General features: G+C 43.2%; 1 protein-coding gene across 1 annotated transcript in view; it reads left to right on the top strand.

Moving 5' to 3' along the window:
* MAPKAP1 (mitogen-activated protein kinase associated protein 1) overlaps nucleotides 1–27,141 on the top strand; it is a 271,714-nt gene that overhangs the window by 224,210 nt on the left and 20,363 nt on the right. Inside the window, 2 exon segments of the mRNA XM_025359175.1 lie at nucleotides 1,662–1,802; nucleotides 17,916–18,053. Coding sequence (XP_025214960.1) covers nucleotides 1,662–1,802; nucleotides 17,916–18,053 — 279 coding nt within the window.

Raw genomic sequence — 27,141 nt, forward strand, 5'->3', positions numbered from 1 at the left:
CCTAAAGCACCCTACTCTGGTCAGCCTCTGCAAGATAGGCTTCTCTCCTCCCAACCCACTCTACCCCGTGCACTGGTGATGGCACCAGCAGCTGCACCTGCAGAAGTCCACATTTCAAAGCCCAGGGACCAAGAGATATTTTAACTTTGCTTAATGTAACCTTAGCATGTGGCAGCCTCCCAAAGCCTCAGAGTTCTCATCTGTAATACGGAAAATTATAAGACCTTCAATGCAGTAACGTGTGAAATGCTTCACACCAAGCCTGGCACATGGTAGGCACTCATATATACTAGCTAGTATTTATTTAGCAAAATTTAGTGAGAGCATACCAGTTACCTTTACTGCTTGCAGAAGATACAAAGATGAGTAAGAAACTTTCCTGACCTTCACAGAGCTTCCAAATTAGGACAGAGCAACCACTAAGCAATTCTAGTGCAAGGCTGAATATAATCCAGTCTGATGCTAGAAGAAAAATAGTCACCGCTCTTTTGAAGCATATGTATTCTTTACCTAAATTTTGATGTGAATGGCAAAAACTGAAATTCAGAGAGATAAAGTCACTTGCCCAAGATCATACAGCAAATTAGAGGCAGAGCTAGGAGTTGCAGCCACAACTGTCAGGCTCCAGGGTCCAGTATAGGCCAACTTTTATGGAATTCATTGCCAGTAAGGACCATCAGAAAAGATTTCACGGGATAGATAGAGTTTGAGCTAGCCTAGGGAGGGGTGGGGGGATTTCTACAGGTCTGGGTAAGGATGGGAGGGCTGTTCTAGGGCAAGGGCAGCACGTGAGTAAAGGCCCAGAATTTAAAACCCTGAAGCACTGTGCAGTCTGAGGGGTTTGAGAGGGCTGAGACAAGGCATATGTGAGAAGTGAGAAGAATATTAGTATGTTTCAGGCACATTATCGGCTGCTGTGATTGTCTGGCTAAAAAAACGTGTTCTTCATTCAGGAGGCCATGGAGCCAGGGAAGATTTTTGAGCGCCAGGCTTCTTATCTGTCTCCAGTATCACATATCAGAGTGCTCAGCATGCACAGGGTGCTCTCTGAGCATTTGGTGAATGAATCAATGATCCAACCTTTAGAAAAACGGATCAGAAAGTCTGTGACCGCTGGACTGCAGAGGGGGAGCCTGGTGACCAGGAGGCCAGTGATGAGGCTGTCACACCCAAGCACCAGCAGGTGCCCCCGAGCCAGTGGAGGCTGTGGGGCACAGGGCGAGAGGCAGTAAAGAAAACGGTTTGGGAATCTTGGAAAGGACAGAGATTCTTCAAGGAATGTGGATTACTTTTGTGATTAGGAAAATCACATTTGAAAAAAAACAAGAAGCGTGATACGGCTAACACCACTCATGCTTTTGTGGTTTTGACTCACTCTTGTGGACTGAGCTTCCTGCTGAGAGCAAGCAGGAATTTTTCTATCCTTGTATCCCTGCTGCCCAGCCAAGGACCTGCCATAGTGTTTGTGGAATTAATTGTTGAGTGATTAATATGTTACCATTCTCTGTTTACTGGAATGGCATTATTAAGTCATCACTCAGCCTTTTCTTCTCCAAATTAAATAACCCATATTATTTTAATTTATCCCAAAGCATTTTAAGCAGACACCATTTGCCAAACCTCACGTATCTTTATGTGTTAAACTGCCTTTTCCTCCCCAGGTTCAAGGGCAGACGGGGTTTTTGAGGAGGATTCACAAATTGACATAGCCACAGTACAGGATATGCTTAGCAGCCACCATTACAAGTCATTCAAAGTCAGCATGATCCACAGACTGCGATTCACAACCGACGTACAGCTAGGTAAGTGCGTGAGCAGATGATGAGCTGGCTTGTCATGTCAGCAGTCAATGTAGAAATGGGGAAAGAAACAACATACAACTTTTATGTGACCTGAATGACTAAAGGTAATTTGTTTTCTGAGAAAATGTTTAAACAATGAAATTTAAAGTACATCCTTTTTCCCACTTGAGTGCTCTGTCTTGTCTTCTTTTTTATGAAGCAGAAGATTCAAAGTAGAACTAACTTGAGACTCTTTTCAAACTGATTGACTTCAGTGAAGTTCCATAATTCTTTTCATTCTGTAATTCTCTTGCCTGCTATCCTTAGAACTGCTTTGTGACGGTGCCACCTGCCTATTCTTACTCAGCTAACTCATTGCTTATTCATTCAGGCCTTTATTCAGGAAGCTTTTTAATGATCTCAGAAGGTATATTTGGATCTTCATCATATAATTTGGAACTTTCAACTAATATTTGGGATTGTGTTCTAATTATGTGCTAAATTTCTGTTTTGACTTAAACCGAACAGAAATAGGAAAAGTGTCATAGTAAGCAACATACTATTAATACATCATCATCATCATCATCATGGCTGCCTTTTATAGGTATCTGCTATGTATTAGTCACTGTGTTAAGTGCTTTACATGTACTACTTAACTACCTAAAAGATGGGGTATTCTTACTGTCCCCTTCTAACAGGGGGGGTAAATGAGGTACAGAGCAGTCAAGTCTCATGCCCAACTCACACAGTGGGTAGGTGGTGGTGCCAGGAGCAAACCCTGGTCCAACCAACTCAGGTGCACCTGCTCCCTAATAACGGGTCTCCCATATAATGGCCAAGGGAGAGGAAGAATGGGTAGTCATGCCAGGCTCACCCAGTCAGGGAGCTGAGCTGCACCCTGTCTCTGCCATACCACCCCTTCCTATGTCTCCTTTTAACTCCAAGGTTCATTTATTTCATGTTTCTCACAAATGCTTTGTATGTTTGTCATAATAAAATATTGTCCAATGTTGGCATTAGTTTGAACCTGGATAACTCATGAGAGGCCTCAAAAATCTCCTCACGTGTTCCTACCCAACTTAGTGATTAAGAGATGGGCAAGAGAATCACAAATGGTTTAAATTTGTTAAATGCTCTATCAATAGACAGCCATGTAACCTTAAGCAAGTATCTTAATCTTTCTGAGCCTCAATTCTATCCTGCTTGAATGGGAATATCAGTAGTACCAATGACTGAGGGTTGCTATAGGGAACAAGTGAAATCCGACATGTAAAGCACTGAGTATGGGGCCTGCAGTTGTAAACTTCCCTATGTGAGAGCTGTTAGTTGGGAGGCAGTAGAGTGCAGCGCTCAGAGGGCGCACTCAGGAGTCGGAGGCCCAGGTGCAAACCTTGCTCGTTTATTAGCTGTAGCACCACTGGCAAATGGAGCAGAGCCCCAGTGTCCTTATCTGTAAAAATAAAGATAATTTTTTAACTATGAGGATGAAATGCCGCAGCACGTGCAGAGAACTTAGAAAGACGCCTGGCCTCTAGCAGGTGCCTAGTGAGCATTAGCTGCTAAGATGATGGTGATTCTAGCAGGCTGATCAGATGAGGCAGCACTCAGTAACTTCGAACCAAAACAGACACCACCTTTTTTTCCCCTCTGCATTAAGTCCTCAACTAATGTCCTCAATAGATTCTTGGAAACTGTAACTTTAAGTGAAATGACATATAACAAAACTGATTTTTTTCCCTTATCAACATTATAACAAAACAACATTGAATGAAATGATGTACATCATTTCACTTAAAGTTGAAGTTTCCAAGAACCTATGAATGACAGTAAGTGAGGACTTACTGTAGCTCTTCTTCCTCACAAAAACCTTAAATATTTAAAGTGGTAAAATTGCTTATTTAGTGTTGATTCGTAAATCATAAAGTCGTTCAGTGTTCCTCCTGGGGATATTTTTCCTACTGTATTTCAGAAATAAACGTAAGACTGATAAAGAAGTCAGTTTTCAAAAATAAATAAAAGAGTACATACTATATGATTCCATTTATATGACATTCACAAATACAAGGAAATAATCTTATGTAGGAAGTAATGATACTGGTTATTCCAGGGGTAAGTTGGTAGTAGTGGCTGGAGAGGGGCTTCTGGGAAGCTGGAAAGGGTCTGCTTCCTGATCTGGGTGCTGATTACATGGGTCTGTAGACTTTGTGGAAAAGTCATGGTATATATACTCATGATTTGTGCACTTTTTCTGTATGTACACTTTCTTTCTTCGTTCTTTTTTTTTTTTCTTTTTTTTTGACAGAGTTTTGCTTTTGTTGCCCAGGCTAGAGTGCAGTGACATGATCTTGGCTCACTGCAGCCCCTGCCTCCTGGGTTCAAGCAATTCTCCTGCATCAGCCTCCCTAGTAGCTGGGATTACAGGCGCCCACGATGCCCAGCTAATTTTTTTGTATTTTTAGTAGAAACGGGGTTTCACCATGTTGGCCAGGCTGGTCTCGAACTCCTGACCTCACATGATCCACCATACCTGGCCACACTTTCAGTTTGTGAAAGTAAGAATGCCACTCAAACATCCAGTTTGTGTTTAGCTGCAGTACTTGCCCAATAGCAAAGGGTCTGCTTTTTCTGAATGGGCCTACTTTTAAGAAGCCAGTAAGTAGGCTGGGTGCCGTGGCTCACATCTGTAATCCCAGCACTTTGGGTGACAAAGGTGGGCCGATCACTTGAGCTCAGTAGTTCAGGACCAGCCTGGGCAACATGGTGAGACTCCATCTCTACGAAAAATACAAAAATAGCCAGGTGTGGTGGTGCCTGCCTGTAGTCCCAGCTACTCAGGAGGCTAAGGTGGGAGGATCGCTTGAGCCTGGGAGATCAAGGCTGCAGTGAGCTGTCATCACGCCATTACACTCCAGCCTGGGCAACAGTGTTAGGCTCTGTCTCAAAGGAAAAAAAGAAGTCCAATAAATATCCCAACTGTGGTCAAGACACAGCGCCAAAGCAAGGTCCCAGGTGAGCATCATGAGCAGATCCATGCCTGCTCATTCCCCATTGTGAACAGCGCCATCTTGGAATCATAACCAAGATCATGGGCTTCTTTCCCCACTTTTTTCCAAAGGCAAAAAAGACAAACTTTAATACATTAGAGCCTGACTTGTAAATTATTTCAAAGGGAAAAGTCCACAAAAGGCTCTGTGGGAGGAGCCCAAGCTCTGCAGTCAGTCAGCACTGAGTTCGAATCCCAGCCTTGCCACTTACCTGCAGTGTCACCTGGACGAGTCTTTTCCCTTTTCAATCTTAGTTTTTGCCATGTGTGAAATGGGGGTAATAATATTTACCTTTTAACATTCTATGAAAGTGTCTGGCCTATAGAAGCATATTCTAAGTGGTAGCTTCTTGTAGTGTTTTATTATTGTCATTATTATTTATTTTGCCTATTGCCCTCTCTCCAGGTCCACCATCTTGAAAGTATTAAACCAGATCACTTAGATTATGGGGGGGCTCTCCTGGCAAAGTTCCACTTGTGACCACAATGGAGACTTGTCAGGTAGACATGAATGATGACAGTCATACAAGTATCTCCCTGGTTGTTGGAAGTGAGGCGACTGGAGGCTGGGGCATCGCTTCTGAACACTTCCAGTGGCACACATGGCGCCCTCTGGTGTAGAGTCGCATCTCAGAGGGGCTTCTAAAAGAGATGATGTCAAAACATTTGTTTCTGTCATCAAAGTTCAGTCTTTATCATTATAACCAGAAATTTCATTAATTAGTCCTAAGGAATTTTGTGACAATCAGACAAACTGCCCATGACTATTATATCATGCACTGAATAAACCCATTTTCTCATCCTACGTAGATTACACAGGTATGTAATTGAAGACCCTCTCTCCCTCCTTACAAAGCAGGTGTCACTGTCACATTCTGACAGCAACAAAACCCACACCTAGCAATCCAGAAATTCTTTCTTCCTGAAACATTCTACTGCCAAGAGTAGGGAGGCAAACAGCACACCCTGTATGAGTATTCAAGTGAGCAGCTGGATTCTGAGATGGGTAAATAATTTATTTTATTTCACCTGACTAGCCAGGTTCTTCAGGTCCTTCCTGACGCTGATGGATGGTCGCCTCCACCTGTCCATCCTGTGTCAATCAGAAGAGAGATTTCACTTGGTCCCTGTGGCAACATCTTTTAAGTGGAAAGTGAGTGTGTGTGGCGTTTGCCCAGCCTCCCTGCTGATTCCACAGAAAACCACTTGTCCACACTGAATTAGCGGTAGTAAGAGCCGCAGCTGAGGATTGGAATCCCCTGGCTCTGCAGTGCCACCACAGTTGCTTGTCTTCTGATGGGGTGGTAGTGGTCACTGTTCCATTTGTTTCTGAGAAAGTCGGGATGAGAGGCTCAAATTTTGACCTGCAAGACCCAAACTTAAATCAATTTTCCACCAGACTTTTTTTTGTTTTTTTTGTTTTTTTTTTGAGATGGAGTTTCACTCTTGTTGCCCAGGCTGGAGTGCAATGGTGCAGTCTCGGCTCACTGCAACCTCTGCCTCCCGGGTTCAAGCAATTCTCCTGCCTCAGCCTCCCAAGTAGCTGGGATTATAGGCATGCACCACCACACTCAGCTAATTTTTGTGTTTTTAGTAGAGACAGGGTTTCACTATGTTGGTCAGGCTGGTCTCGAATTCTTGACCTCAGGTGATCCACCCACCACGGCCTCCCAAAGTGCTGGGATTACAGGCGTGAGCCACCGTGCCTGGCCTCCACCAGGCTTTTCTATGGCCGAAAAACTCCTTTAATGAAACATATGACACAGTTGTCATCTTTTAAAATAACTGTAATAAGAAATAGAATTTTTACAAAGCAGTTATTATCAAGTGCTTACTGTGTGCCACGCACTTTGCTAATCGTTCTCTTTGCATGCACTGGCACCTGAAATCAAAGCACTATTATTAGATAGTACTGATTTTGTCACCATTTTTTATATGATGAAACTGGGGTGTAGGAAAAATCTAGTAAATCATCAAGCTGGATTAAGAATCCAAGACTGTCTGAGGCTGAGTCTTGTGCCTAACTACTATGACTTGTGTGCAAATCATTGTGCTAATTCTCTGTGGAACTATGACAACTTACAATACACCAAGAGCTTTCTCCGTGATAACCTCATTTAATCCACACAGCACATTGATATTGTTGTTCCCACTTCATGACTGAGAAAACTGAGGCTTGGAGGAGTTTGGAAGAACGTGGTTTATGTAAACCACTGTGTTGAGAGGTACATAGCTATTACTTAGTGCTAACTCTCCCACACCTCAGGCATCAGATGTACGGAGAGTTCCAGGAGAACTGAGGCAGAAACCCAGTCCCATATGCCAGACCCAATTGCATACCACAGGTGCCAGTCCACAGGTATCACTAATAATTCACCCCCAGCCCAGGCAGGATGGCTCACATCTGTAATCCCAGCACTTTGGGAGGCCAAGGTGGGAGGATTGCTAGAGGCCAGGAATTCAAGACCAGTCTGGACAAAATGACAAAACCCTGTCTCTACAAAACATTTAAAAACTTTAGCTGGGTGTGGTGACGCATACCTGTGGTCTTAGCTACTTAGGAGGCTGAGGCAGGAGGATCCCTTGAACCCAGGAGTTCAAAGCTGCATTGAGCTAGGATCGTGCCATTGTACTCCAGCCTGAGTAACAAAGCAAGACCCTGTCTCAAATATATATATATAAAGAAAAAATAACTCAACTGCACAAAGGAAGTGATTACTTCTAGTTGGCCAGTTCCTAAACTTGTGCATATTCTTGCTCTTCTCCCACCCCTAGTATCTGGAGATGGATGTCCATGTACTGTGATACCCTCCTCCTCTTTCCTTTAGATGTTGTTCATCAGCCACCTCAGAATCCGTTCCAACACAGTCCTATAAGCAACCCCTACCAGTCAATTGAAGGTAGTTCTTAAATTGAAATCTCTTTGCCATTCCTGCTCTGCCAGCCCAGAATCTTACCAAAGTCATCATTCCAAACCATTCCTGTATTTCTCTAAAACATTCTTGGAATATTTCATCTTGTCTGCTTTCCCTCTGTCGGTCCTAAAAAGTACAGATGTCCTTCAAGTGTAGACCTTACTTGAGATTCTACCAAGTTGAGGTTATTTCCATTAACTTGATCTCCCATGTACCTGATCCTGTGTGCCTGACCGCTTGAAGGAGGTCACACACTGAGATATGTGCTACCCAAATGGGCCAAGGCTGGTAGGAGGAAGTAAGTTAGGGGAACATTGAAACGGAATGGGTCAAGCGGTGAATGCAGCCACAATCTAGGAAACCCATAGTATATTATCAATAAGTATTTGTTGGCTGACTGGCAGAAGCTAAATTATAATGCACCAGCCAAGGGAATGCACAGAAACAAATACGAGAACCATGGCAGAGAGGACCAAGACATCCCCACAGTGAACGCCTCTTACATGCAGAGCACCTCGGAGCAGTGGGTCTGACCCTGAACATGTGTCAGAGTCACCCCGTCCCTGGCCTCATCCCAGGCCTGCTGGCTCAGTATGTCCCCTAGATTGTGGTGTTTGGGGGACACAAACTCACAGTATTGAAAGGACTTTCTTACCCCTTATCTCTCTGTCCAAGCTTGTTCTTACTGACTGGGCAGGTCAACCTGGTTTTTCTGATGCAGTCTCACGCTGAGAAGTGATTTGATATTTGCACTACTTGGACTTACTTGGTTCGTTTGCCTCATTTATCAGGGTAGACCCTTCCCATGTCACCGAAGGGATTTGTTACTGAACACGTAAGATACCATGAATTCCATCTTATCAGCATCGCATCTATAACCTAATAAAATAATTCTGTGTAGGGTATACAGAGTCTGTATAGGATTTATAGATAAATGATAGAAAATGACTTCTACCAAAAGGTTCCATGGTTACTTCCATTACCTTTTCATAAGACTATCCATTATGTATAATCATAAGACTTGTGATTATGGTAGTTATCAAAATATCAAGTGCAATACCACATGTCCTAGAGAAGGCAGAAAGGTTTCATCTCATAAACTGGCTCCAGTCAAGTTTATAACGGCTGCCCAGAGCATTATGCTGAGGCAGCATCTCCAGCTGTGTCTGAGGGCAACATAAAGAAACTCTGTAATTGATTAAAAATGTCTGCCCTGGGCCTGAGCATGATGAGAGGCAGCATATTTGCCATTTCTTGTCTTCCCTGCCTTATCTTTCCTACCGCAGTTATTATTTAACCCGCTAGTCAATAACCACAGGCCGGCACTCAAAGGAAGACTTTATTACAGTGTTATTTTTGAGAATACAACATGCAAGCTTAAGAAACATGGTAATAGCACAAGAGTGAGTGAAAGCAGCAGCAGTGACCTGGACTGCCTCACTCCTCAGGCTCACTCTCAGGCTAAACATGGTTCTGGGTGGCCGCATGAATAAGATATTTTTCCTTGTTAGTTTCCAGTGAGGTACCTGTGGAGTACAGTTCAAGTAATCACATAATCTGAATGTGTATGTTCTTAGGAAGTGGACTGATCTTCCACGTTTCCATTTCACTTCCCCGTTGAACGCTAAGGAGGTGCCCCTCTCCATTCCAAGACACGATCAGAAGGAGGCGTGGGTCACATTTAACTCAGAAATCCCTGGGTCCATTGAGTAATTTGAAGATGGCAATTCTAATATTAAATGATTGTTCCATCCCTATTGTGACAGCATTTCCTGAACCAAACTTTGGAACTGACTTATACTAATGAAGTGATGAGGCAGAGGATGCATGCTATCAAGTCTGCCTCCAGAAAGCTCCGTTACCACTTTCACACTAAATGTAGTGATTGGCTTAGGGAAAAATCACCTAACTGGGAATATTGGAAACACTGGGGGCTTTTTCTGAGGCTTATCTTCCTCTGGCTCCCTGCTCCCAGAGCCACCCTTTTGAGAATTCCTGTGGAGTAGTCCAGGGTTATTAATGACAATGTGTCAGGTTCCTCAGATGGCTGAGAAAGAATTGAGAATTGGAAGAAGTTGAGAAGCACTGGCGTGATGGAATTAATGGGAGTCAGATTCATGAGAGTTCATCCAGAGTTCTGTGCTCCTTTGATCACTTCCTCATCTTTGGCACCTGAGCTCCAACAGCGCAGCAGGGCCTGAACATGGGGACGATCAGGTTTTCCCCACTCTACAAGTGATACTGTAAATTCTCTTAGGGCCTACTGCTTCCTAGCTGACTTCATAGGCTCACCTGAGGTATCCATTTACTGACAGAGTATTTAGTGTGGTGATCTAACTGTCCTAGTGCAGAATCTTTGTAAATGCCTTCTCTGCAGAGAGAACTTAGCATGCATCCAAGGTCAGGTCTTTCTGGGATTAAACAGTACCAGGTCTCATTTCATAAGCTCTGCCCTGGTGCTGTGTCCTGTGCTGACTGCTGCTCTGTGTTCGTTCGTGTCCAGGCCACTCCTTGGTTTGCATGCCAAGCCTAACAGTCTAGTCAGGTATGCTTGGACTTGTCACTGAGTCTCTTACTGACCACATATTGGAATTGGCAGCTTTTAGCTGTGGTTCCAAACCGTTTCGGAATGGTTAGTCCTTTGAATGAAACCAGTGATCCTGGGGCCTAGAACTCCCACTTGATCTCAAGAAAGTAAAGCTCTACTGGGTTTCATTTTAGTTGTGACCTGACATATGGTTTTGTCATCTATTTTGGGTGCCTTAAATTGCTGGAGAGAGCGCTTTTTTGTTGTAATGCATTTGATCAGTGTGTGAATACACAGTACTCCTGCATGGCGGGTGAGCTGGTCTGTTTAAGCCCTGGCCTGGTAGTATGGGGAGATGAATTATGGTTATGGCTCTGTCATTAATGGGTGACATCAGACAAGTCATGTCCCAGCCCTGAGCCTCAATTTCTTCATATGGAGAATGAAAACCCCAGACTAGGTGATCTCTAAGGTCTCATTAAGCCCAAACAGCCTGTGTGTCTGATCTTGTGTGTAAATTCAGACAAGTTTCAAAGACTTCCCTGACTGCTCTGTGGATGCTATCGATTGGCTGTGTATATTCAGCAAAATCCACTCTGGCGAAGAGTTGTTCAGTGTCACTCCCTAGGGGCTTTTCCAGGCTTTCATAGGCTCTAGGTAACCTGAAGACAAGAGGAGTGAAGAATTGTATAAAAAGCTGCTCCAGGATTTAACAGCAGTGGGACGTTTGTAGCCTTAGATTCAAAGCTGTAGAAAATTAGTGAATGAACCACAGCTTATGATGTCTAAGCAAATAAACAATAACAGGAAATACACTAAGACATGGAATGCTAAATGCCTTAATGTTTGCCAAAGTGGTGTTTTAGCTTTTTTAAGGTGGTATTTTAAGAGTACCATAGGGCAGGTTGTACCTCCCAAGACTCAAGCAGTCTCCTCTGGGATAATAGGAAACAGCTGGCAAGTCAGAACTCACCAGACATCTAGACCTGGACTTGAACCACCAAGCTCTCCAGTTTACTAATTTGATTCACCATAGGCTAGTATACCATTTCATCTTTCTGGGGGTCATCCTTAATAAAAATCCGAGTGATAATTGAGCTCTTACGTGCCAATGTGTGCTAAGTTTTTATGTACTTATGCCATTCCATCTCATGACACCCAGGGAGTTGGTACTGTTGTTACCCCCATTTTACAAAGGAGGATTCTCAGGCTCTCCAAGGGAGCAGTGACTTTGCCCAGGAGAACACCAGTGGGGATGTGCCAGCACAATCAGGGCCTCCAAATTGGTGGCCTGGAGACCCGGTAGGATGAGGATTCCCTAGCACAAAAGTTTCCACAACTCCAGGTCTGAGAACATTCTTCCTGATTCGAATTGAACTCTTGGAGGTTGTGGGGAAGAGAAATGCCCAATGACACTTGGTGGTGGGAGGTTACTGGGGGGATTTGTGGGGATGAAGGCGCTGGTCTCCCCAGCTGGATCCTGGTGCTCCCAAGGCTGGAATGCAGAGAAGGTCCCAGGGAAGCTTCTTCTCGCCTCCAATCCTAGGGCCGGGCAGGTCCTTTATTCACCTCCCTCTTGTGGCTTCCTGAGCTCCCCAGACTCGACCCTCATCACTGAGTCTGTGTCACATCCTTAACCCAGTGCCTGACTTCTGATAATAATCGTTAGAAGGAGTAATATTTGTCGCTAGCTGTGTAACAGGCACAATGCCAAGTCCTTGTCATGCCTTATTTCACCTAATCCTCACAACAAGCACATGAGGTATCTATTATTATCATCTACGTTTCATAGAAATTTTTCCAAAGTCACGTAGTTAGGAAGTAGGAAAGCTGACATTTGAACAGAGGACTTTCTGACTCCAGGGTTCCTATCCCTAAGCCCCCTCTAGTGCTGCCTTCAAATGTAAGGTGGGATAATAGTGCCTTGCTGATTAGAGGTATTCTAAGCTCTCAATAAGCCGCTGTACACAAAAGGACCTAGTGTGGGGGCTACCCAGAGTGGGCGCTCAGTCTGTGTTAGAAAAAGATGCTACGCAGTGCTAATCTCCTTTTATGGAAATCTTGGTTAGTTAAAGCAGACAAGGGTCTCCTTGTGATAACTCTAAAGGCTTGCACAAATAGTTTCCCCAGAGAGCTGTATACACATTAGAGTTGCGTTTTTGTTTATTTTGAGCTGTCTTGTTAAGGAAGGATTTATATGCTGGCGTTGATGTAGGACAGCAATCAGGCAATGTTTTCTGCCTTTGACAGTTGGTGTGATAGTTTGCTTCCAGTGAAGTTTGACTCACTGTATCTGGAAGCTGTCAGAAGTGGGAGCATGAAAAGGTCATGACGGATGGCTGTGGATAAGTGGTTAGGGGAGAGAGCTGGTAAGGGAGACAAACTGCCTCCCTTGTTTCCAGGAGAAGGGGCTGACCCTGGCTGCTCCCGGCCAGCCCCCGTGTTCTCTTTTCCCGCACCTGCCAGAACTGGAAAGAAGCCTGCCGGGCTCCGCTTCTGAGAGGGGCAGCAGGTTGGGTGTAGTGTAGCTCATGAGCCCTTCCCAGCAGCACAGCCCCTGGCATACCACTAAACTGCTAGAAGTTCTGCTAGAGAAATTCTGCTTAAAAAAAAAAAAAAAAGTTCTGCTAAAGAACTGCTAGAAGGAAGCATTCTTTCATTAAGGATCACTTCACCATTTCAAGACTTCAGTATACTTATCCTTCCTCACATTTTAACAGTCAAGAAAGGATACTGAATTCTGAAGTGGAAATCAAAAAGTGTCAGCTTTTAAAGTGATGTTTGTTTTTATTTTTGGTGAAATGTTTATTTTGGAAAAAATACAGAAAAGGAAAGGATATAATTCTACTAACCAGAGTTGACTACTGGTACCAGTTTTTGGAGCACATCATTTTGATATCTTTTTTTATAAATGTTTTTCCTGTCCTTTTCACTTACTATTGTGTTATAAGGATTTTTTGAGTCAAAACTTTTCATGGTTATGTTGTATTTCGTCATTGTTGGATCAATCATTCCTCTATTATTGGCCACTTAAGTTGGAGAAATGTGAATGTAACAAAAGCCAGTTTCTCTTATTTCCTTGGAAATAGATTTATAATTTGAATTACTTAAAACAGTGCATACGTGACACTGTAAGGAGTGCCTCCGCCATTCCTTAAATGACTTTACGCAAAAACTTTAGCTGAGGATATCAAAACTGTGCTCGGTGGTCAGAAAGAATATTGATTGGATTTCATGCTCCAATTTGCCATGTATGAACAAAAAATAGATGTGTGCATTTATTGGCATTTGTGAACATTTATTTGTTCCTTGGTGAAAATTGAGAGGAGATGGGGAACTGCTTGGGCAGAACTCCTTATTATTAATACATCTTCTGACTCACGGCTGAGGCTGTGCAGAGCAGCAGAAAGAACCAGGACTTGAGACCCAGGTAGCTCTGGGTTTGAACAGTGGCTGTTCCACTTAGATGCTCCCTGACCTAGGCAAGTACCTTCCCCTCTCCTGGGATATGTTATGTGAAACATTTGGCACAGTTCTTGCAGAATAGTGTAGTGGCCGAGGGGCACATTCTGGAACCAGACTTCCTGAGTTCAAATTGCAGCTTTGCCACTTACCAGCTGGGTGATCTTGGGCAAGTTACTTAACCTCCCTGTGTTTCTGTTTCCTTTTCAGTAGAGTAGGATGAACATAGTAGCCAACTTCATGAGGTTATTAAGAGATTTGAGTCCGTGTACACAGTAGATTTCTAACCATGCTGGCACATTGTTGATGGCAGTTAATGTTAGCTGTTATGTTAATACTGGAAGTGCTCAGTGAATGGTGTCTATAACTAGCGTCATGCCTGTTGGGCCTAAGGAGAAAATTGTACTGAATGATCCCTGGTGCCCGAGCCAGCTGAAGCAGAAACAGCAGTGAGCCCACCAGGGTTGCACCTTTGCTCTTTACCTAGGCCTTTGCCTTAAGGAGTCTGAGCCACAGGGACCATGCGTGCAGCAGCCTTCTTCTCCCGGTGCTCTGCTGTCACAGGGAGACAGTGCTGCTTCTGCCTGCAACCCACTCACTCCCTTTAGCATAGAGAAGTGGCAGTGACAAGTGGGGTACTACCCAACCTCCACACTTGTGACCCCACTAGCCAGGCTTCCACAACCTCTTCCCCCACCCCTCATCACCGCGGCGATGCCCCAGGAACCTCTCTGACTCCCTTCTCCCTCACACCGTGCTCGCAGTCATTTGCCTACTCCTAGTGCTTTTGTCTTTAATATGCTCATCCCCATTGCACCCCAGCCACAAATGTCCCTGCCCCTGGCCTGGGCTGTGTCACCTGCCTCCTCACTGATCTCCCCTCCACCAAGCTAACTCCTCCTTGTAACCAGGAAGACTACCAAGGGCTCTGAAGCTAAGGACAGAGAGGCCTCTGTTTGCCTCCAGGCTGGATTCTAGGCCTCCTCTCTCTCTTCTGCAGTAGGTGTGTTCTCTTCCTGGGGGTGCTCAGGAAGAGGGCTCCTCCCGTGGACTGCCTCAGGCTGAGGGCTGCCATGTGGTAGCAGGAGCAGATAGGGTGCTGCGGTGCTGCCTGTGCTGCCTTAAGAAGCTGAGACTTACACAGGTATTAAGAGGGTAAGATTATTTAATGTACAAAAGGATTTTTCCCATCAGGAAAGATTCCCCTACAGGTTCCTTTAAATAGTGACTCCTCTAGGCAGGCAAGTGTTTTACAGATCATTAACTACTTGACTGAAAGCCTACAGGGCAGAGAAACTTAAAACTAAAGTGTTGGGAGCCCCTGCCAATTACAGATCAATCTAAAATGAAGATAAAGTAGCTCTGGAACTAGAAGTCAGTGGGAAAATGTGATTCGATTCAGAAAAAAATCTGATTCACATGCAACTTTTTTGGAACACACCAATTGTTGAAATGATATTCCACCTGTCTGCCCATCTTGAACCTATTGCTTTCATCTCCCACATCTTCATCCCCAAGCCCTGGTCTTGGGGTTCCCCTCTGTGAACAGTAACTGCACAATAACCCCAGGAAAGGGCGGCATTGGGAAAGTGTTCTGTGGCTGTGCAGAGCTTAGGCAATTGATGCAGAGATACTGCTGGTAATGGATGAACTATACGGTAACAATTTGCAGATAAAAATAATAGAAGTTAAAGTGTACTTTACATGATAAAAGAAAGATGAAAGAGGACGAGAGTCTGTTACATCTGAGATGGTTACAAAAGTCCTGCTTTGTGAAGTAGGCTCTGTTGAAAAGATTGATGCAATGGGGAGTGACCTTGGCTTGGAGCAGGAGCTGGTGATGTATGTATGAGCATCCCTCTGCTAAATGGACCCAGATTTGTAGCACTAATATACATGGGAGCCCAGAACCAAACTCAGTACAGCAATAAATCAACAGCCACTTTGGGTGTCATTTCTGGTTTATATTCCACTATTGTTCTATCACTTTAATTCATGTCACTATCATCTTTTCATCTGGAACAGTTTTATATAATTTTCCAGTGGAGTTACCTGACAAATCCTATCAAATTAACAAGGTACATTAACAGTATTGACTGACTACGGCTTCAAGAATTGCAGGGCCATAGAACAAAATTTTAAAACCATGTCTCTGGTGATGATTTTTTTTCCCCATTCTTTCTGAGAAAAGGATGTGGAGCATGGTTTATTTTCACATAAGAGATATGCACATTTATTCTGCTCTGCTCATTTTGACTTTTATAAATGTCAAAATAAGAAGTAGAAGGGGAACACACATACATACATACACACACACACACACACACACACACACACACACACACACACAACCGACAACCATGGCTTCGGTATTTCTTTCAGGGAACTATAGAAATGTCCAGATCTTTAACAATTAATGACCAAATTGGAGGCAAGAGTGTAACTGGGTAGTCGTAATCTATTTTAACTGAAATGTAATAAAATTGGTCTCCTGATACATTCTCACCCTCCTGAAATTATCTAGACCTGAACGTCCAGAGTCAGCTGGACTTACGACATTATGCCTAATTGAAATATGGTGTTCCTGAAATAGGTCTAACGACAAATTCCAGCATTCGATTAGTAAAAAATACCAATTGTTCATCTTTACCAAAGACCACACATACTGACCAGGGTACAGCAGCCATCTCTGCATTGTCTCCCCTGGAGGCAGCGGAGGAGCCTCGACTGTAGTCTCTCTGCACACAGTCTTCTGCCTTTGTCTAGCTGGTATTTGGGATTTATTTATTCATAAAATAAAATATAAATGAATGAAGCGTGTAGCAGACCTAATCACTAGGATTTTGTTTGTATTTGTTTTTTCAATTTTAAATTTGCTGTCAGACTGTGGTTGGGGTGTATGTGTGTGTGTTTTATTTTGGGGGGAGGTTAATTGAACTGTTTCTTTTATCTGCTGCTGCTTTTGGCTTACTGAGTTTTCTCACATTTTGTTCACAAATTTGAGTGTGATTCGTAGGATGAAATATGTTAACTATGTCTTTTCCGTTTTACTGTGTACATTTGGTTATTTTAATTATTTCTTATATCTTCATTTTGCTTTTTTTCACTTTGACCCTGACCTTTAAACTATGGCCTAAAAATTAATTACTTTTAAGGTTCCATATGGGGCCCATTGTAGAAGGCATGTTAAAGGTTTTTGTCTCACTTCATGAACAGATTCCTTAATTTTCAACGAAAGATGAAAAAGAGCACATCTAGCCTAGATGGTGTGTGTCGGGCTGAGCATGTACTCCTCTGTAGTACCGGAAAAGTGGTTCCTGTGCATTTCCACACTTATTCCAGGGCCCCTCCCATACCTGGCATTTCCTTTGTTCTGCAAACACCTTTATTCCCAGTCACTGTACAACGTGTTGTCTTCTAAGCTCTAAAAATGAAATCTGAAGTGCCAGTATTGAGCATTCTGGATTCCTGTTATAAAGTCTTTGTTGCGTAAAGCTCACACCCAGTGCCCAGTCTCTCCCTCAGCAGGGGGGCAGTGACCTCTGCAGCCCGAAGCCAGGCTCCAAGACTTGAACTTGAAAGGTTTTATGTAAGGGACCTTTTAATCCTCTCGTGACTTCCCTTAAATATAGGTTGGGCAATTATTTAGTGTCACAGAAAGGAAGAGTTATTTTATTCCCCTATTTGTAGAGTATAAGGTTGTTTCAGATCAGAAGCTGTTCATTGGTAACTTAGCTATTTAAACATAGGGATGTTACAGATTTATCTGTCCACCCCAGATCTTCTTAAATGAGAACAACTCAGAGCATCAATCAAAACTGTTTTTTAAATAAACCTGATAGTTATTTCTTTACAATATAGAGATAATGTATGGCTATACACAGCCTCTCTGTGTTGGATCCATGTTATATCTAAGAAGGCTTGTTTCTTAATACCTTCTCATATAGTTTGGGGAGGTTCCCCACCCTCAACTCACCCACCCAGGAAACCAGACTGTGCAACTTGTGTGTGCCATTTGGAGTGTCCGTATGTTTGTCTCAGGAAGCCCGTGGCATTCCCCAAAGCCCTAAGAAAGAGCTCATGTTCGTGCAATTTCAGATTTATAAAACAGGTCAAATGATTGCCCTGCAGTCACTTACACCTTCTACTTCTTGTGGTTTCTTTTTTGTCCTCCCCTTGGCTTACAGGTATCTCTGGAGACAAAGTAGAGATAGACCCTGTTACGAATCAGAAAGCCAGCACTAAGTTTTGGATTAAGCAGAAACCCATCTCAATCGATTCTGATCTGCTCTGTGCCTGTGACCTTGCTGAAGAAAAAAGCCCCAGTGAGTAGTCCCTTTTATTTATGTCTCCTTTCTCTCTTTCCCTCTCTTCCCTTCTGTGTGCTGGGTGCCAGGAGGATATATTGCCACCGTGTCCTTTTTTCCTTGGGTCTGTTTTAATTCATTACCAGAAATTTCTTTTAATCAAACGGGATTGTATTATGGTGCCCAGAGCCTGACACGTGCCCCCATCCTGTTCGGTCTTGATGGCAGCAGAGAACCTCGCAGCCCACCTCCTGACCTCAGCAGCCCAGCCCTGGGAGCTGGGGGCACAGGGCCAGATTTCTGCTGGGAATTTGCACTCACCAGAGCCCTCATTTTACTTTGTGCTCCCTTCCCTTTACCATTTGGGGGACTTGACCAGTCAGACCTGGATCTGCCTTCCTTCCCTGTGAGATGGAGGGAAGCTGGGGATTTCCCAAGGCGGCGAACGCCTAGATTTAGATATATCCATCATGCCGGAAGTGTCAGCACACCCCAGATTATTGGCAGCTGCATGACCTACTAGCTCATAATTAAACTCTTGCTTGGTCCTACAGAAGAGATCACTGTTGGGCTGGCATTCCTCCGCTTAAATTATCAAAGTAGATACAGTCCAGTTATGTATTTTGGCATATTATACTTTTGCAGTTAAGTAATTGGGTGTAGCATTTAAATTAATCACTTAATCATTTTTAGGACTCCAGTCCTGTCAAGGGGCAGAAAGGGCACATAGATCACACTGAAATTCCTCTGTGAAAGAAAAAAATTTTAAACTATGTAAGGGTTCGTTAGTTACCTAGAGAACACTGTAAGATAATGGTTCTGGCCGGGCGCGGTGGCTCAAGCCTGTAATCCCAGCACTTTGGGAGGCCGAGACGGGCAGATTGCGAGGTCAGGAGATCGAGACCATCCTGGCTAACACGGTGAAACCCCGTCTCTACTAAAAAATACAAAAAACTAGCCAGGTGAGGTGGCGGGCGCCTGTAGTCCCAGCTACTTGGGAGGCTGAGGCAGGAGAATGGCGTAAACCCGGGAGGCGGAGCTTGCAGTGAGCTGAGATCCGGCCACTGCACCCCAGCCTGGGCGACAGAGCGAGACTCATCTCAAAACAAAAAAGATAATGGTTCTAAAAGTCTGGCACAGACAAGCATTATCTGCAAAGTCTGTTTAAAATGCAGTTAGTTACCTAGGGCTCACCCTAGTAGACTGTGATTCAGTAACTTGGAGTACAGACTGAACATCTAATTTTTATTAATTCCCTGTGTCCAACATTCACTAAATTTGAGAACAGATGTTATAAGGAATTACTTACTCAAAAGGAACAATGAGAAATATAAAGGCCAGCAAGTGTTTATAATACGATTCAAGTTTTTGAGATAACACTGACTAAGCAGGAGCCTAAAGGGGGCTGATAGACTGGGCACATACCACATTGCTTCATTTATGGGTGGGTGTTTAATTTTTTGTCAAACTCTGCTGGACTACGTGTTCAACTCATTTGCCTACAGCTTGGCAAAAAGGGAGAACATAGAGGGACACAGGGGAAGGAGGAAGGCCATTCTACCCCCTTCCTGCCATTCCTGTCATCCCAGTGAGGCCTCCAACTCTGCAAGAGGCTGTGAGAAAAGTGCCTGCTGCTGGGGGGCCTTGCCTCAAGGTTGCTGGATTCCCTCTGCCTTTGGATAAACATCTTCTTCCTAATCCTGCTCACTTCAGCTTGTCGGCCAATAAAGATGTCATTGTTCTAGCATCTTTCTCTCCAAGAACTGAGGATGCTTTGAAAAGTAACATTTTATAAATTCTCCATGTCTCTGAGAAATGAAAGGTAATCACTTCTGTGTTGCATAAAGGGATAAGCTAGAGTGGAAAGGTTAGGGAAAGAACTAGATGCAGGATTCAGGTTTTTTCCTTAACAAAGAGGCTCACTGCATCAGTAAAACACTGCCTAAGTCCCTGTCCCCTGTGGCAGTGCTTTTTAAACCGTGTTCCTCAGAACTCTAGCATCTCAGAGGGACCTCAAGGGTATGGAGGGAGGTTGGGGAGGACTGGGCATAAGGCCTCACCTTGAACCAAAGGAACTCTACTTAGTTGTAGACACAGTCTTGCTATGTTGCCCAGGCTGTTCTTGAGCTCCTGGCCTCAGGCCATCCTCCTGCCTCAGTCTCCCAAAGTCCTGGGATTACAGCCGTGAGCCACCACTCTCAGCCAGAAAAAAAAATTTGAAATAGGCTTACAGAATAAAATGCAGACTGTTCAGCATAGCCTTTGCAGACATTGACAAGCAGCTGACCACGCTAGCCTGATAGCCCATAGTTTCCCATCTCACATTTGGGCTGTGGTCACTGTAACTACTTGCACACGATGCATTCTGTGCTGTTCCCACTGGCTGGAATGTGCCTTTCAAACCTGACCCCTCTCTAACTTACAAACATTTCCACCTCCCCGTACTCAGCCTGCTCATTTTTCAAGACCCAGTTCCAGTGACAGGCTCTCTCTGTTCACTTTGCCCCCAGGAGTTTGCACATGCCTCTAGGAATACCCCTTTGTTCTGCATGTATCTATTGAAGGCCCACCCGTCCCTCCCACCTCCATCTCCATACCGAACTGACTGACTCAAGAACTGGCTTCTGTGTCCTCACTCCCTAGCACAGAGCCTGCAGAGTTGTCCTCACTGAATGTTTGTTAACTGAAAACTGAACTTAATGAAGCCAGAATTTAGAATCCAAAAGTTATTCCACATAATTTATGTTGTAAAGTGCCCAAACAAAGATGTTTTAAATGAATCGGCTTGATGCTGTGTGTTTTATGATTTCCAGTATCTTCATCAAATTAATTCAGTGACTCAATCTAACAAGTTCATCCTCAGACCATAGAATTAATCTGTGGGGTGTCTTCTGTTTCTTTATTATTTAAAGGATTAATGGTAACCCTTTTTATCTTTTGTGTCTGTTGAACCTTAGAAAAAAGTTATTTTAACATCACTAAAGAAATGAAAGTCACTATATTTCATAAGTTTAGCCTGTGATTTTTATCAGCATAGTGATGTATGTTTGTAGCTGAGTTTACATCAAAAATTATTCTTGGGGCCTTCTTGAATGAATTATGGCAAAGAGAGAGAGTCTAGAAGTAGATAAGGTTTTTGATTTCTGCAATATATTTCCTTTTTCATGTTTTTATCTCTGGTAACACAAGTGTCTTGCCGAAGACTGGAACGTGTGACCAACTGGAATAATTTAGTTGTGAAAACAGAGCAGATGTGTTATTAAACAGCTTTCTTTACAAAAAGACATTAAGTGTAGGGAGGATAATGAAGTTGTCCCCAGTCTTACTTGAGACATGTTTGTCAGAATTTTGAACAGAAAAGAAATGGTTTTTAAAACCTTCGGCTGTGGCCAGTGTGCAGTGTTTATTGAGAAAGCCGCTGTCAAACCATTAATTTGGCCGTCATAAAGCATAGAACTCAAGTTTAATTGACGCCATATCCAAAAAGTGTGTGAATAGCTGACTTGGCAAAGAGACTGAGCATTTGAGGGGCTGCAGGGAAATACATAATTACACATATTGCGGACCGGAGAGACCCAGGCTCAGAAGCCGAGCTTCGTAAACAACAGTTCTGTGGCTCTCTTTCCATTCCCCTCGACTTCTGCCTCTTAGGCTGGGGTCTCAGAGGGAAGATTTATTGCTCTGTCCCTGTGAGTGTTTAAGGACTTGAACTTAATGACTAAATAGATACATGCCTAAAAAATTGTACATATAAATTTGGATTCTTAAAAGAGTTATTTGAGAAAATCTGTCTATCACAAGCCTTGACAAATTAAGAATAAATCCTGCCTTTCTAGATTTAAGGAGAAAAAAATCATGCTGCCATTATTCAAATTAGTGATTCCCTCTGTCAGATTTTGCTATTTTGAAAGATGTCATAAGCCCCTAAAAGGTGAATTGATTTTAATTTATTATAACTGGTCAAGGATGTATACAACACATACAAGAGGAGAATGTTTCCACATCAGAAACTACCATGTTTAAATTTTCTTAGGGAAATAATTTTCCATCCTTATATACATCTAGATACAGGCTTTTTTTTTTTTTTTTTTTTTAAATGAGACAGGGTCTCACTATGTTGCCCAGGCTGGACTCAAACTCCTGGGCTTAAGCGATCCTCCCGCCTCAACCCACCGAGTAGCTGGGAATACAGACATGCTCCACCATGTCTGGTTCTAGACACAGGCTTCGAATGCTGTGGCTCTCTTTTCAAGCACTAGCCTCACATTCCTACCCTGAAACAAAAGCAAGGGACCTTTCTGTGAAGCTGGTACCCATCAGAGACACTCAGGCTGTATTTCAGAACCAGACTCAGCCATGCCAGATCTGGTTTCATCATAAGAAGGTTGTGCAGGTTTAGAGTCTTTAAAGGAAGCAGCCTATCATTAAGAAATCAGATTTAAACCTTAATAAAGTAGCTGTCGTCTTTATAGCTGAAAAGAGCGCTGTATCTCAATTAAGTATAGATCATATAAAATCTTAAGGAAGCAACATAATAGAGGTAACCTGATTACATTCTCTTGGAATAGTATAATTCAAAGGAAATCTGATTCTGTTCATGCTGGTTATGTTAGGGGATTTCTTGTTTTGTTTTGTTTTGCTTTTTGTCTAAAACACCATTTGGATGCAAGATAGGAACTCTTTGGGGTTAAGAGTTAACCACAGCTGCAGGAGACTGGTAAACCCTAGTGACTGGAACCTGCTGGATATTTGAGATGAGATTCAGTTAAGGCTATGAGTTAAATGGGCTGGGCTTATTGGTGACCTACCACTTAAATGAATCTTTCTTTTCATAAGTACTTGACAAGATCTGTAAAGTAGTGTATTTAATTTACTAATTAAATTAAAGCTACTGAATAATGATTTGTCCACATTGATTTAGCTTAAATAGAAAAGATCAGCATTGTTGTGATCTTCAGCAACCTTAATGGCCAAGCCAGTTAGACACAAAGGCCTCTTGTGTTTTATAGGTCAGAAGGACATAGGTAAGCCCAGGCTGTAATTGAATTGCCTGCACTGCACCCTGCAGTCGCAGATTTCCTTTGCCTTCCCGTTCCATTGTTGCACTGGGGCTTAAGAGAATGTTAACGCGGTAATAGGCACAGGGCCTTCCCCATTATACGTCTTGCTATCGAGCGGTTCTGCATGACTAGTTAAAGAAGATGGCAAGAAGATTAATGAAAGCAAGGCTAATACAGAAGGGGGTACTTTTGCAAGACTTCTACCGAGGAGATATTAGAGCTGAACCAGAGCTTGGCTTTTTCTTTATCCTGTGACCTTTGAACCTGCCTTACTGTTGAGAGCTGCCAGGGAAGTCGACATTTTGATTGATGTTGGTACACGAGTCAGTCTTTCCCATTGAATTCCACATCTGCACGAAAATAGCTTTTCCAGCAGAATTCATACTGGCTAGAAGTGATAGCCAAATTGATGGCTGAAATGCTTTTATGTAGTTTTCATTTAAACTAAGGGTATTTGATGGTTTAATTCAGTATCCAGTTTTCCTAGATTACACATATTCACTTACATGTTTTTAATGGGTTCATCAACCCATAGTGAAAGACCAGTATTAAGAATGTTGATAGGTTTGCAAACAGCTCCAAACAGGCTTTATGAAGAGTAAAAGCAGTCAGTCATCAAACAAACCCTGAGGGCTCAGGGAAACTGACTTCGAGGTTTATGTAAACAAAGCAAAGCTGTTTTTTGGAAAGCTATAGATGGGCTGGTCTGAAATCTCACCTCTGCATCCCACCTTAGCCCCAACTCAGAGGCTGTCTTGATCCACCCAGATGCTGGGTTCCCTAAACTGGCATTCCAGCTGCAAGGGATTGTCATGCGCCACTTGTAAGACAGCCTTGTGAAGGTACAAACTTCTTCACATATTCTCACTGATTTTGTTACTTGTTTTAGAGCTGCAGGCCTCACACGTATTTGTGTGGCAGAATGTGCCAGTATGTGCATCCTCTACCCCAAGCCCACCCCCAACAAAGGAGAGAAGGGAGACTGTGGTGGAAGGATTCATGCTTGTTACTAAAATCACCCTGGGCACACCCCAGCCTATCCATCGGATCCTCGCCACCTGATTTCTTTCCCCCTATTTGACACGGGTAGTTCTAGCAGAGAACACACGGGTGTGTGCTCTCGCTCACTCGCTCATACTCTCTCTCTCTCTCTCTCTCTCTCATGTGATAGGCATTCTAGTTCCTAAGGGAGGAGATAACCAGGAATTTTGTCATATTCTTGAGATGCTCTCACAAAATGTGTGAAAGAGGAATGAGGATGACTTTACTTGCCTTTGGATGGAAGAGCTACAGCCCAAAGGTGGCCCTGCTGGTGCACTGAGGGCCCAGTAGGTGAGGCACCTGCAGTTATACCCCAGTATAACTGGAGCTGCAGCCCAGGAAGGCTACAGCCCTTCCTCAGGCCCTGTCCACTCCCAGGAGATCCAGGCACTCCAGACATTAGGTGGACAAGTTATGTTGTGTTTTTATTCTCTAACAAGGACTTATTTCATAAGTTCCAGATCAAATACAGTAAGTACTGCCTGATTACAGAACACAACGGACTCTCACATATTAATGCCCCAGTTATTGAATTGCCTTTTCATAAGAGTACTCTGGAGCACAATCAGGAGCAGGCAGCGCCTCATCCTTTTAACAGATATGTTTCCTAGCCCTATTAAAAGGGGTCTTCATCTATCCTGTCAAAGGAAGTCTGCTGGGGTTTTTTAGTTTAATTACACTATCCAATTAAAACTCCTTGCTGCATTTGGATGCGCCTCTCCTTGGGCCTGAGTGGATATGACATTTACAAGGCTCGCCTTTCAAGCAGACAATAGTGTGATTGATGAGGTGCACATTCAATGAAGGAGGCGAGTGCCTGTGGAAGTGCTGCTTAGTGCATTTTGATTTATTTCTCATCTCCTTCCAAAACAAGGGAGTGCCGGGGAGATGGGTTTAGGCAACCGAGGGGACCACCACAATTTTTCCAAGTGTGTGGGAGGGAAAGACTTAGAGTGCACCACAGGATAAAGATGGAGAAAAACCGTAAGCAGACAGCCAGCTTGCATCACCTGATGTTGAACTGTCTTCTTAGGTTCTCTGACCCAGTTTGGTTTCCAGTAACCTCAAGCTGCAATCTGCTATTAAACACGCAAATCACTGAGCTTTCAGGGAACAGTTTGCCGGAGTTGGATAGCATTGGCCAGGCCTCTGAGAACTCAGCCAAGCCAACGTGTGTCCCATTGACTGACATGGTCATCATGAGCTGACATCTGACTTGTACACTAGGCGTGCCTATTTATTTACACTCCCTGCATCCTCCAGAAATCCAGCAGCTTTTGTCCAGTCGTCACCAGTGCTTGATGACTTTCTCTAATTCTGCCTAGGCACAGTGAGCGTTGAAAAGTGCCTCTGGAATTTGGAATCAGCCAAGAGCAAGTGTGGCTCTTCAAAAAGGGGCATGGGGGCACAGTGGAGAACTCACAGTTGTAGGACAAGGGAAACCCAACATCTTACTCTTAACCTATTTCTACTTACCCTCAGAGTATGATAGATGGTACCAACGTACTTGTCTGTAGTTCCTAGAAAAAAAGGTGTTTTGATACAGTGGGCCCTGGAAGGGTCAGCACTCTGAATGTAGGAGTCAGAGGATTCTACTGTGGCCCTGGACAGTTGATAAGAAGAGCACATCTCCCGTGTTCGTCATCAGGCACTAGAGTTGCTCATAGGGGACGTTATGGGTATGTTTACAGAATGTGTAAGAATGTCTACGAGGAAAATTGATTGGTGCTGAGATACTCAGTGAGTTTTCTTACATTCTCTGTAAATTTTCTTCATTTTTCCCTCGGATGTATTAATAAATAAGAAAGAAAATTTGCTTGTGTTGATTGGAATATTGATGTCTGTTAGAGTAGAAAACATTTTGAGGGTACCACCTTTTGTTTTCCTCCTGGGAGAAGCCTCCTTTTTGCTATTAAGTTTTCACTTAATTGTTGACTTGGGCTTTATGGACTCATCGTAACAAACAATTGCTTAGGTAAAATGAAAAATTTGTATATATTTGCGTTTTCTTAGATTTTGATTACCATTTTTTCAAGTTCATTCTTTCTTGATTTTAGTATCAGAAGAGATCCTAATTGAGAAGAGGGTAAGGGCAGGGGCTGTTCCCTACTGAAAAATTCTGTGTGAAAGATTTCTCAGCTGGATAAATGATGGGGATAATCTGTTTTCCCTTGCCTCCTGCCAAGCTCCAAATTGTGTTTTCATAATAAATAAATGGAGAGCTTAGATTTTAAGTTATTCTCTTAGACATGGAAAAAGTAAGCCATAGTTACATGAAAATCAAAATGTGTATTGCTTACAAGACTCCATATGCAACTTCCAACACATGGTACTTGCTACCAGATTAGCCTTTCTATCATAAGTGATTAGAAAACTGAACAAAATATAAAAAACCACTTTTGGACATTAGAAAATATGCAGTTCAGGACTGTGATCCCTGAGAGAAAGGTAACAAAAGAGGTGAGACTGATGATCACCTCAGCTTTTCTCCAGAGTTTTGCAGGAAGAGAGAACCCAAGGAAAGTATGACAGTCTCACTGAGCTGGAAGACAGAGATAAGAGGTGGAGGAGGCTAAATCAACTGAAATTTGCAGTGTAGAGTATGGAAGGAAGAAAGAGCTCTAGAAAGAGCCCTTTGAATCTTTCACTGTGTACTAAACTATGCATGTCTGCAGTGGGACCTTGCAAGGCTGGGCACACAACTACTGGGGAACTATAAACTAGAGTTCTGACTAACCAGAGTGGAGCATCCAGGACATTTAATAGTGATTCCAGGAAGGCCATATCTTAGGAATAGGACTAAATTAGCCATAGACTAAAGACTGCTCTAATCCTTGCCAAAACCTTAAAAGGAATCTTGGAAGGATCAAACGGATCCACAAATAAATTAGCTTCTACCAGAACAAAGCCCAATACTCTAAAGGGCAGCACAATGCAGACACCTACAGTGTAATATTGATAGTGTCCAGCATTCACTTAAAAATTGCTAGACATGCAAAGAAGCA

This window comes from Theropithecus gelada, chromosome 15 (assembly GCF_003255815.1).
Source record: "Theropithecus gelada isolate Dixy chromosome 15, Tgel_1.0, whole genome shotgun sequence".
NCBI lineage: Eukaryota > Metazoa > Chordata > Mammalia > Primates > Cercopithecidae > Theropithecus > Theropithecus gelada.